The sequence below is a fragment of the Eleutherodactylus coqui genome, chromosome 8 (assembly GCF_035609145.1).
Source record: "Eleutherodactylus coqui strain aEleCoq1 chromosome 8, aEleCoq1.hap1, whole genome shotgun sequence".
NCBI classification, from domain to species: Eukaryota; Metazoa; Chordata; class Amphibia; order Anura; family Eleutherodactylidae; genus Eleutherodactylus; species Eleutherodactylus coqui.
The window spans coordinates 108,648,997-108,661,309 of NC_089844.1; the positions used below are offsets into that span (position 1 = coordinate 108,648,997).

At 45.2% G+C, this 12,313-nt stretch overlaps 1 protein-coding gene across 1 annotated transcript in view; it reads right to left on the reverse strand.

Moving 5' to 3' along the window:
* TXNDC11 (thioredoxin domain containing 11) overlaps positions 1 to 12,162 on the reverse strand; it is a 34,717-nt gene extending 22,555 nt beyond the window's left edge. Inside the window, exons 1-4 of the mRNA XM_066576190.1 lie at positions 11,920 to 12,162; positions 4,086 to 4,302; positions 3,035 to 3,132; positions 573 to 702 (exon numbers count right to left, since the gene is read on the reverse strand). Coding sequence (XP_066432287.1) covers positions 573 to 702; positions 3,035 to 3,132; positions 4,086 to 4,302; positions 11,920 to 12,044 — 570 coding nt within the window. The 5' untranslated portion in view covers positions 12,045 to 12,162. The remainder of the gene's footprint in view (positions 1 to 572; positions 703 to 3,034; positions 3,133 to 4,085; positions 4,303 to 11,919) is intronic.
* Positions 12,163 to 12,313: the final 151 nt, after the last annotated feature.

Below are 12,313 nucleotides of genomic sequence, written 5' to 3' on the forward strand. Positions count from 1 at the left end.
TTGTCTGTGTGTGTATGCACTTTCTTTTTCTCTAATCTATACTGCGGATGGTCTGCATGGCTCGTCGTTGGAGATGCGCAGTACAGATTTTTTTAAAACTCTTGCTTTTCCCACAAAATTGCGAGGTGATGACGCTGAATCCACGACCTTTCCGCAACTGCAGAAGAGCTGCGGATCGGACAGCTTCCATTGACTTTAATGGAATCTGTGCAAAAATGGAGCATGCTGCGATTTTTCCTCCATGAGCGGAAACCGCAATTAGTTTCCGCTCGTGTGCAGGAATTAACACTTTTCCACAGCATGTTATGGATGGTATTTGCCGCGGAAACCGGAGGCGGACGCCCACTCTGGATTCTGCATTGCAAATCCGCCTGCGTGTAGCCGGCCTAAAAAGAAAAGATGATGAAGTAAAACTCTCTCATCATTCCCTTTTTTTATTTTGGTGCTTTTTTTTTTTATACATCTTTATTTTTAAGAACCACCCAGGAAGCAAAAACACAAACCACATTATGTAAACCCAGCTGTTCAGAAGGCTAAATAAGCCAAGGAAAGACGTTACAAGCTGACGATACCTCCAAGTTGGAAAGGAAATCCTTTAATTTTTCCACTGAAGGAACATATAAAACCGGACTCATGACTCTTCGAACAAACTTCTCAATATATCCCGCCGTCAAGGGGCCTTTATACTCAATAGGTCCGAAACTGCAAGCAAAAATATGTAACACTAAGATGCAGAGGGATAAAAAAACAAAACCAAGTATTGTCATGAAGAACTCCTGTGATCAACTCTTAGTACAATGGTAGCCGGTTCATAAATGCATATATAAAGCAATTACTTTTACTGTCAATGGGTAAATGCACACTGGACAGGATTATGGTGAAAAATTTCCACAGAAAATCCACAGAGGCAGGTTTGTACCAAATCTTGCAGACTTTCCCATAGATTCTGAAGAAAAAAAAATCCCAATACATCTGCAAGATAAACGCACATGCTGCCAATTTAAAACTGAACCACAGATCAATTTTAGTTTGTATACTTTCCACAGCAAATAGATGAGATTTCTAAGGCTGCATTCAGAAGGCCGTATGCAAGGTGTACCCAAGATTGTAAGGTTCAACTAGCGGAGGACAACGAGCTGGTAACGTCATCACCAGCTTAGACGATAAAAATTCATTGGTTTGTGTTTAAACTGAACAATTATTGCTTAGTTTCGCTTGTTTGAATTATTTTGTTTTAATCATTGATCATTCCGTGTAAAAGCAGCATTGCACATTAATCTCCTCTACTTTACCGCTATTGTATTCTGCTGCAGGTATTCCAAGTGCAAACATGCATGGAAAATGCACTGCAAATCCATATGTGCGCATTTACACCACTGGTTCCCAGCAGGATGCAGACAAGCCACAATATTATATAAGAGGGATCACACATGTGCAAAATACCCAGTTTACACACACTCGCACACCCATCATCCATTGGGCAATGTAAAAGGATGAAGGTGAAAAGGGTGAAGGGTGCTGGAAAATCCATTTAGCAATATGAGGGTGAGCAATAAGTTGTTAGTCTGCCATTACATGCTGTGTCTCTGCTGCAAAACCCAGCTGGAGTTAGGCTGCATGCATATGGGCAGGTTAGATTTCACATGCAGGAGCTCACAGTGGAATCAGACCCTGTGCCCAGCCGGCATCCGCACGTACCTGTATTTTATTCTTTTCTGTACTGCGGACGGTCCGTATGGCTCGCCATTGGACATGTGCAGTACAGATTATTATTATTATATTAATTTTTTTTTAATTTTTTTTTTTTAAACTCCTGCTTTTCCCACAGAATCCATGGCCTGATCGCAATGTCAATTGCGGATAGGACACGGGTTGGACGGTTTCTATTTACTTCATTAGAAGCCATTCGTGTGGGAACCGCAGGAAAATGGTGCATGCTGCGATTTTTCATCTGCAAGCAGAAACTGCAATTGGTTTCCACTCGTGTGCATGAAGAATCATTTTTCCATAGCATGCTATGAAGGGTTATTGCTGCGGAATCCGGAGGCGGACACCCGCTCCAGATCCCACAGCAAAAATCCAACCGTGTGCATGAGGCCTTACACTGATTGCAGCCGGCACCTAGACTTGTCAATATCATAAGTCCAGGTGCCTTCCACAATCAGCGTAGCTCTGCTTGTGTTTTGCAGCAGAAAGACAGTGCAATAGCAGCCTAAGGCCAGTGACAGATGAGCATATTATGGCCACACATCTATGCGTCCATAATACAGACAAGTGTCCTGGCTTGACTGGAGGTATCCTGACCCAAACTCCAAGCATCATACGTTCCTATGATGCTCAGCGTTCGGGTTCGGATACCTGCAGTCAGGCAAAGACATTCATTCATGGATACGCATAAATGCACCCGTAAAACACTTGTGTGTCACCAGTCTAAGGAGCCTTTTACACAAAGCAATAATCATTCAGATTCTCGCTGCAATCTGCATGATAAATATTCAGTGTAAATGCTGCCAGCAAGTGAACTGCAGACCATAAGTCATTCACCGTTCAGTTCCGGCAGGCATAAAAACTGAATGATCGGTCCATGTAGACAGGCAGTCTTTCATCTATGAATAACTGCCTGTTTACTATGAATGGAGGCGGGCAAAGTAATCTCCAGCCTCCCTTCACTGAGCGATCATCGCTCCTGTATGAATGCAGAGGAGCGATTATCACTGGGATGTCTGTCGGATGCTTTAGCACCCATCAATGTTCCTGTGTAAAAGGGCCCCCAAGTCGGATTATGCAACCATGTCACCTTATAGAAAACTTGGAGTTAGACAACGGAGCACCTACCCTCGCAATAGGTATGTGACAGGATGCTCATTGGCATTTTGCACCTGTATGAACTCCCATATATAACATATTGCTGTTAACTGGTGATTTAACCTTGTATTAGCTTATTCTGAAAAGCCAGATATGCTTTAAAGTTTATTACACAACTGTGAAAAAAAAAGACCGAAACAGGTATAACAGACTGTACTTGGCCACTTACCTCCTATGATACAAGTTGATCACTGGAAAATAGAAAAAACTTCTTTGTTTCCTGCATTTTCCCTGATGCCACCAGCAATTCACAGCCACAAAAAGTACCTAATAAAATATATATAATTTACAAACACACCAAAAATGACGCTATGAGCTCTAAGATGATGGTGTGAGCTCCAACTCAGATACAATTATAAAATAGTTTGGGTTTTTTTTGTTTGCTTTTCCTCTCAAAAAAAGTCATACTTTTTTTTTTACTTAACTAACATCAAGGCTTGTTATTTAATAGTAGCTTCTAGGGGTACCATTTTGGGGAACATACAGCTTTTTGATCACTATTGCATTTTTTCTTTGAGATGGTTACCAAAAAGTACAATTCTAACAATGGGTATTTTTTTTCCTGACAGCAGAATAAAAAATGCATTACTTTTATAGATCAGACTTTTACAGATGCGGAGATACCAAATACGTAAAAAAAAAAAAAGAAAGAGAAAGGGGGTATATAAAGACTTTAATTGGTGCAAAAAAAAGTTTGATTCACCTTTTTAAATTTCTTTTCTTTTTTTTGTATTTAGTCCCCAAAGTGGACTTGAATGTGCAGCGTTCTGATCAATTGCAGTACATCGTACATTTACTAGCATCCTAGCTAGTACATGTACTAGAATAGGAAGAAATCCATAGCATGCCTGGCGGCCTTCACACAGAAAGGGCCTCCCGCGATCTCAGCACAGTGGGGGCATTTGGGAGACAAAATGAGCTTCCTTCCTCTGTCAATACTGACAATGGCATCTAAAGTGTTAGTCGCAGGAATCATATCTACAATCCTGGCCAAAACCTGGCAAGTATGGAGCGGGCTCGACTCCCGAGATCACTCCATCCAAATCTCACATATATCCACTGTATATGTGCGGTGAATTGCATTTAAAGGAATTGTCTGACATTCTTGGTGCAGACTAATATCAAATACCAATTTTGGGTTCCCGTCCCTTTAACACGCACTTAGATTTTACAGGTTTTCCTATATGGCTTACGAAACAATACAGAAATCCTGCACTTACCTGATCTGCGAGCTTATTAGCTACATGCTCGATTTCTTCTCTAGCAGCGATGGATTGTGCACACCAGGGAGCATACAGGAAAAACAAGGTTATGTCAGAGTTCCGACGAAGGTGGTCTGCATAGTCAATTTGGCCAAAGAAGAGGTCCACCACTGGTGACTGAGCGGGGAAGAAGGGATTGGGCGGCTTTGCTGGCATGACAACATCTTTAGCACGGCTGAAAACAAATAGAAATAAAGTTAAGGAAAAAGCAAGAAAAACAGCTGCTTATACAGGATTGGCAACTAGCTGGTTAGATAAGGTCCACCTGGGAATGTAAGGGCCTTGTACATTATATAACAGGGGTGGTCCAAGATTGCTTCGGCAAGGAGAGACAGAGTCGGATGCTAATAATGACCCAATGCATTCAAAAGGTGGAAATACAAGGCTGATGAATGAAGGAGAGGCAGGAGGAAAAACCTGCTTACAGCAGCTGCCGTGTGTGTGTGCAGGATAACACTATATCTGGCAATTATATTACTTGTATCCTACATTTTCCCCCAGTTTTCCCCTCTGTAGACTCTCCAATTATCAGTTCTCCCTGAGTTAGTGGGTGTAGACTAACTGCTATGATGCCGCCTATACATAGCACACCGAAAGCAGCAAGAGATTCTACTCCCCTTTCCAGCTCTTGCCTATACAGTGAAGCAGCAGCTTGGAAGACAATATAGAGAAGTACTGAGCAGTGTAGAGGAGATTCCAGTAGCTGAGAGACAGGAAAACACTATTAGATACAGCAGCATCTGTTTCTCTCTCAGCTACTCCTTTTTATAGTCAGCATGTGATCTCATCTATCAGTGAGTGATTGGTCTGTCTTGTCTGCCAAGATTTAGTATAGCCTTCCTCCTAAACTGTTCACTCGTTCTGAAAAACGGAGTAGGAGAGGAGCCTGATAAGGGGATTTAGAAGCATTTTTCTCTGATAAGATATATTACAAAGTTTCTTAAAAGCTCAGCATCCATTAAGTGTGATAACACAGAAGTACCTTTTCATGTCTCTGTGTACTCATGTATGACCTTCTGTGATAAGTGGATGGAATACAGCATATACATCCTGGTTTCAGCCAATATAAAATCACATTACTCTGCTGTAACACAATGAAGATAAATAGCAACACATTGTAACACTGCTATATGTACTCCAAAGTACATTCTTGCTCTCCTGATCAGTAGCGTAGCTACAGGGGTCGCTGTTGTGACCCGGCCCCTAAGCCAAGGGGGCCCGCTGGCCGCCTCTACCACACCAGTAAATATGCCAGCTGTGCATTTACTTTAATATGCCGGTCAAACATTCTGCATGATTGCACATACTTCCTGCGCGGCTGCTTCGCGATAGTCATTGTGTTATGCGACGTCAAAGTGGCTCAGTGAACCCTCCTCCTAACCCTGCCTCGACCAATACGATGCTTCAGAACATTGGCGGAGACCAGGCGGGGGAGGATTCAGTGAGGCGCTCACATGCTCCGAATATCAGGAAGCTGCTGCAACCACGTGGGCAGATCTACAGTCTGCGCTGGTTCGGGGAGCCAAGTATAAAAAATACCACCCTAGACTCCGGGGAACCCGCTGTATGAGCGCCATAACCTAGTTTATAGTGTTCATACCTAGTGACAGGTTCCCTATAAGAAAAAGGGATTGTCCAAAGCAGACAAATATCCCCTTAATATCTAAAATTTGGTGCAGAAGATGGTGCAACATTAAAGGGGAATTCTGGTTGTGAAGGGAATTCTTAAAATGTCCAGATATGAGAGGTGTTGGTGTCACATTTATGCACAGTTGGTTAGGGGTATAAATCGGAGCAGCCATTACTTTCTTATCCTGTCCTCCGTTTCTGAGGTTTCCCCGCATCATTATTTTCCTAGGTAGCCGCAGCATCCCTGCCAGTATGCAGCTTGAAACGACATTTCGCATAATTCACGGCTCTGTACTTCCTTCCGGTGTGCGTCCCCATCAAGTGCTGCCCTGCTATTGGTCAGCAAGCCGGTCTCGAACATTTATTCATTTGACAGCAAACTGGAATACCCCTTTAAGTTTGCAGTAACAGCGTGACATTGTTGTACCTGGCGTAGATATTTTTATACTTTATGAGTTCGGGAAAATGGTGGTGCAGCCAATCAGAGGCCACAGCAGGCGTGCGCCATTCTCTTGGCATCATGGCTTCCAGGATTGGAGATGTGATGTCAAGAGAAAACCACGGCAGTGGTCACCGCTCATAAACAAAGACGGGGAGGACTGTGAGGCTGCAGCACTGGAGGAGAGGATGGAAAGGACTGCTGCTTTAACCGATTGGGCTCTCCCATCCAGACAACCCTTTAATGTGAAGCGTGAAGGTGCCATACGTTGTCGGCTGAATACTTACTAGTCTAACTCCACCATAAACAGAAGTGCATGAGGGGGAGGGGTGGGTGGTGGTTTTGGAAGGATACCTGTCTGGCTGACATATGCATCATGAGCTCTTTATGACATGTCCAATAAGCGAAGCCATTATACCCCATAGGTGACATAGGTCTCTGTTAAATGCGTTGCACAAATGGCTGTCACCCATAGGCTATTATGGCATCCATTTACTGGATAGATCATGAGAAGCTCAAGTATATAACAGATGCCTGTGGCATATACCCTATAGCGGCCTCCATCACCCACAGGCTACCATATTAAAAGTGGACACTTTTCTTACTGGGCTCCAACAGGATGGGATAGTGAAGCTTCTACATTAGATACCTTTTTAGCAGTGTACCAACACATACTGACCAGACGGAAGTGGAAGCGACATTCTTAGGGCGGCTTCACACAGGCGAGATTTGTGCGTTGCGAGATGCGCGAATATGAACCCCATTCTTTTGAATACATTCTCAGTCATACACACAAGCGATTTTTTTTTTCCTATATCGCACTGCAGGAAACAAATCACGGTCCTATCTTTAGGCGTGCCCTCGAATTGCTTCGCCCACTGTTTTCAACAACATCGCACCACGTACTAGGCGCACACGAGGAGATATTTCCCATTGAAAGCAATGGGAGAAACTCGGCGACCCTCCGCCGCAGAAGTGATGTGAGACGGTTTTGATATAGAAACGCTTCGTATCCATCCGGAAATCGCATGTTGGCGAGGGCAAAGTTGTGCCGTGATTCATGGCCCGATATCGCACTAGTCTGTGTGAAGTTAGCCTTAGGCTACATTCACACGGGTGAGAATCTCGCGCCAGTTTTGTGCGTTGAGATGCACAAACCGCATACAGATATGAACTCCATTCTTTTGGATGGACTAATTCACATGAGCAACTTTTTTGCTCACAGCGACGCCGCAAGGAGTTAAAAATCGCGGCATGTTCTACCTTTTGGCATTCCCTCGGAACGCCTCGTCCATTGTTTTCAATGAAACCTTAATACAGTGTGATGCATCCCATTGAAATCAATGAGAAACACGTGCGGCCCCCTGACGGATGTGAAACACGCGCCTGAGGATTTCAGTTTTGCAAAGTGTTTTTGAATGCTAAAAGCCTCACATCAGTGTGAAAAAAAAACACACATTAGCATGCGAGATACCGAGCAGTTTCTGGCCTCGCTATCGCACTCACCCATGTGCATCCTTAGGGTAGGTTCACGTGGTGAAAATGCCGCCTCTAAACCCAAGGCAAAAGTCTGCATTTCAGCTGCAGATTCACACACAGGTTCAGCCCCGCCAATGGCCAAAATTTGCGTCTGGAATTTCTGACGCAAGCTTTCATGAAGTAGCGACATGTCGGAAAATCCGCATAGATTTTTCCTATTGACAGGGCTAAATCCGTGTGTGGATCCACACTGACAAGCGGAGCGCTACAGACCTGTTGAGAACGTTCTGACTGTACCTGCCAAGCAAAGTGACTAGGCCCCAACTGCCATCAATAGTTGGGAATGTTCTATTAGCACCGCGGTCATCCATGTACAAACTTTACCGGACACCTATAGAATACAAAGTGTATCGGTCAGTTCCAGTTTTCTAGCATGAAACAAGCTCACATTTTGGCGCAAAACATTTGTACAACAACATGCAACCATTTAGATTTTTTCGCTGACTCCAATTATTTTTTGTAAGTAAGCAGTATGGGGCAGTGCCACCAGAGACTGGCAGAAATTATAATTCTAGTGGACATCCAGTGTATAGTAGACCCAGACCTCAGGTTGTGGTGCACAGGTAGAGATGGGCCAAATTCATTAAAGGGGTTGTCCCGCGCCGAAACAGGTTTTTTTTTCAATAGCCCCCCCGTTCGGTGCGAGACAAACCAGATACAGGGGTTTAAAAAAAAAACCGGATAGTACTTACCCGAATCCCCGCGCTCCGGTGACTTCTTACTTACCTTGCGAAGATGGCCGCCGGGATCTTCACCCACGGTGGACCACAGGTCTTCTCCCATGGTGCACCGTGGGCTCTGTGCGTTCCATTGCCGATTCCAGCCTCCTGATTGGCTGGAATCGGCACACGTGACGGGGCGGAGCTACGAGGAGCAGCTCTCCGGCACGAGCGGCCCCATTCAGAAGGGAGAAGACCGGACTGTGCAAGCGCGTCTAATCGGGAGATTAGACGCTGAAATTAGACGGCACCATGGAGACGGGGACGCTAGCAACGGAGCAGGTAAGTGAATAACTTCTGTTTGGCTCATAATTAATGCATGATGTACATTACAAAGTGCATTAATATGGCCATACAGAAGTGTATAGCCCCACTTGCTTTTGCGGGACAACCCCTTTAAGGAAGCCTATCTTGAAATTTTCCCTGCTTCCTCTATGCTGCGCTACCAATACCATGATGCATCAGTACAGCATCACATGACCATCTAGCGCCAGTATTATCTTAGGCTGGGGGACTAATTACATAACGAATGAAAAAAAAAAAATCACTAGAATAGCTCTTTAAGCCGACTTCACATAGGCAACAAGATTGTGCGATTTTCTTGTGATGGCACAGCGCTACAGGTCACATGTGAAGCCCATGCTTTCTGGTGGGCTCCTTCACATGAGCGATGTTTTGTAGGCTGCTACACTGCTAGAATACAAAATCGCAGCATGCTCTATACAGGCGCGATTTGCAATGCTTTGCAGCCCATGTTTCCCTAGGCAGACTTCCTATGTGTTGCATGAAAACATGGCTTTCGTGCGATGCAACTTTTACAGTAGAAAATTCTACTGTTTGTCCCTAAAATAAGCCCTAGCTGCATGACAAACATAAAAAACCCCAAAAACATCACATCACCTAAGAGGCGTTGTCGCTCCGCCGCATTTCTCCTCTACAGCTCCAGCACTTGTTTGCAGTCTTCAGCCAGCGCTTCCTGGGCAGGGGTTTTAAAAATCCCGCCTCCATGAAGCGTTGACTCTGATTGGTTCATCAAGCGCTGCAGTGATTGGTTCTCGAGCACCGCGGCTCAGCCAATCACAAGCCAAACAGCGCAGGGTTTTGAAGCTGCCTTTTTTGCCACGGAAGTCTCGTGGAATTTCCGTGAGACTTCCGCCCCATGTGACCACAGGCTACCGCTGCATACTATGTACAGTTTACATCAGGCAGTCAGAGAGGTGGTTCGCCCATCTTTGTTTCACCAGTCATGGAGGGTCGCTTTAAAAGCCCATTTAGACACAAGATTGATCGCGCAAAAGATGTCTTTTGAGCGATAATCGTTGTGTCATTTACAGGGCAAGATGATCGCTCAAACGTTAAGCGATCACCTTGCACTCCGAGCGGGGGATGCAAACGACAAGCGAGGTGTCCCCTCTTGTCTTCTGCATCCAGCTGTTTTCTGCACGGAGCGCCCGGCTGTTATACAGCCAAGCACTCCGTGCAGGGTATGGAGAACACAGCTGGACCGCGGTGTTCTTCATACCCAACCTGTGATCAGGGAGCGGGATACAGCTGAAACAATAGTATCAGCTGCATCCCGCTGTGAATCCTGATAAGGCTCATCATAGTCTTTCAGCACGCTGAAAGACAACGATGAGCGACGGGATAACGAAAACTGGACGGTCAGCGCAGTTAAGACACAACGATAGCTTTAGAGCGATAATCATTGTGTCTAAATGGGCCTTAAGATTTGTATACATAGCTGCATGTTCTCAAATCATAAAGCCTTTATTATCTGTAATCCGCCCCCCTCCAGGTACGAGGGTCTTCACTGTCTCCTAGACACACGGGGGGCTCTTCGCCACAACCCACCCAGACTCCTACCTGCTGCGCTCCTATGGAAGCCAGTAGGGAACAGGACAGTCATACAACTTCTCACATTAGTGGTTAATGGAACTTGTGGCAAAAGCAAAAATAGTGTGCTGAGCCCCCTGTGAGCTGAGCGATATCTGTGCTACAGTATCAGACGGTGATTTACGCAGATACAGCATATGGGACTGTTGGGGTATATTTGTACAGATTTGTAGGACGGGGCAGATCAGCAACAGACCCCGCTTGTGTGAATATACCCTAAGGCACGGGTAACGAGGTTACGGGACCATTATGCAAATATGTGTTATATATGGGACTTTCAGAAAGCTTTTTCTGTTTCTAGTGTAAAGTGTCATATTTTTGGGCAAGTGGTGATTTCCAAAAAACTTGCGACTGTTCAGGGTTTTTTTTGTAAAAAGGTGGATGAGACTTTATGTAAAACAGATTTATGTAAACTAAGCCTCCTGCCCATGGGCATATGGGTAAACCGTGTGGCTGTCCCGCAGCGTTTTACCAGTATTTGTGATGCCAGCTCTGCTGGCAGAGATCCCGGGCAGCGAGTGTACGGCGCATGACCACATATCTCACGCACATGCGCAGTGCGATACTTTTTTAAAATCCTGGTTTTGTTTCTTAGTAGGGTTGCATATGAGTCTTCACCCATACACAATGTATAGCATATGGTCAGTGTTTCATATACCGCCTATATAAATGTATAGGGCTCACGCTGCGTGGTACGCCGAGAAATAGAGCATGCTGCGATCTATTTCTCATGCGCGTCGATACGCAGTGTGTACACACATCGTAGATCAATAAAAGTCCATTGACTTTAACTCCATACACCGTGTAATAAGAGGACACACAACACACGTGTAATACATGGTGAAAAAAATCCACCCGTAGACGTGATGTATATTTCTGTGTAGGTGCCGAGATGCGCCTGATACATGTAGAGATCTGTATTAGGGGCACTGTGTGACGGTATAAAGACCAGCTTAGTAAATGTCCCCCTATGTGCGGTATATGAGGTATATACACTATTATATATGTAGGTTACATGCACAGGGTCTGAAGCTATAATATATGTGCTGTATAATCCGTAGGACTATGATACATGTAGTGCATACTGTATGGGCTGTGTATGGAACTATGATGTATGTAGTGTATATATGAAGCTACTATATATTCATTGTATACAATATATGTAGTGTATGTATGCTGCTGTATATAGGACTATGATATACATGTATCCGCTGTACAGAGCTACAATACATGTGCACTGTATGGGGCTAGAATATTTAGTGTATGGAACTAAGATATATGTAGTGTATATGCGCTGTGTATGGGACCACGATACATGTGGAATATACTGTGGGTCTATATGTAGCGTATATTATAGGACAAGGATACATGCTGTACTCTATGTTGGGCAATGATGTATGTATTGTATATGCAGTGTATACTGTAGTACCGTGTGCTGTATTGTATACGTATCCTGTAGTACTTTATGTGGTGTATACAGTGTGTTAGACTATGAGGTGTTATATATGCAGTGTATACCCTGTACACGCACTAGGACATATGGCTATGGTCAGCAGGTGGAGGAGGAAGTTACCTGCAGGTGAACCTGAGCGCCACGACGAGGGCGCAGCTCAGCGCTATGGCCCCACACAGCAGGTCCGGCCTCCGGCCCATCAGGCTCAGCAGCCGCTTAACGTGCAGCCAGGCCGGCCTCTGCATTCCGCTTATAGAGCAGAGGGGCGGCCCGAGCCCGAGGGGGGCAGGACGGGGCTTCTCCTCATCACACCCCGGGGCCGCCACCAGCGCGAACGGCGCGCAGCCACGTCTGTACACGGGACTTCCGTGACTGAGCCGAGACAGGGCGGGGAGCGTCGTCACACGGCCTCCCCCGCCTCCATCCGCACACATGACAGGCCGGGATGTGACAGCTCAGCCGGCACCTCATCTACCTCACATGTACTGCCCTCATCTACCTCACCAGCTGCCCC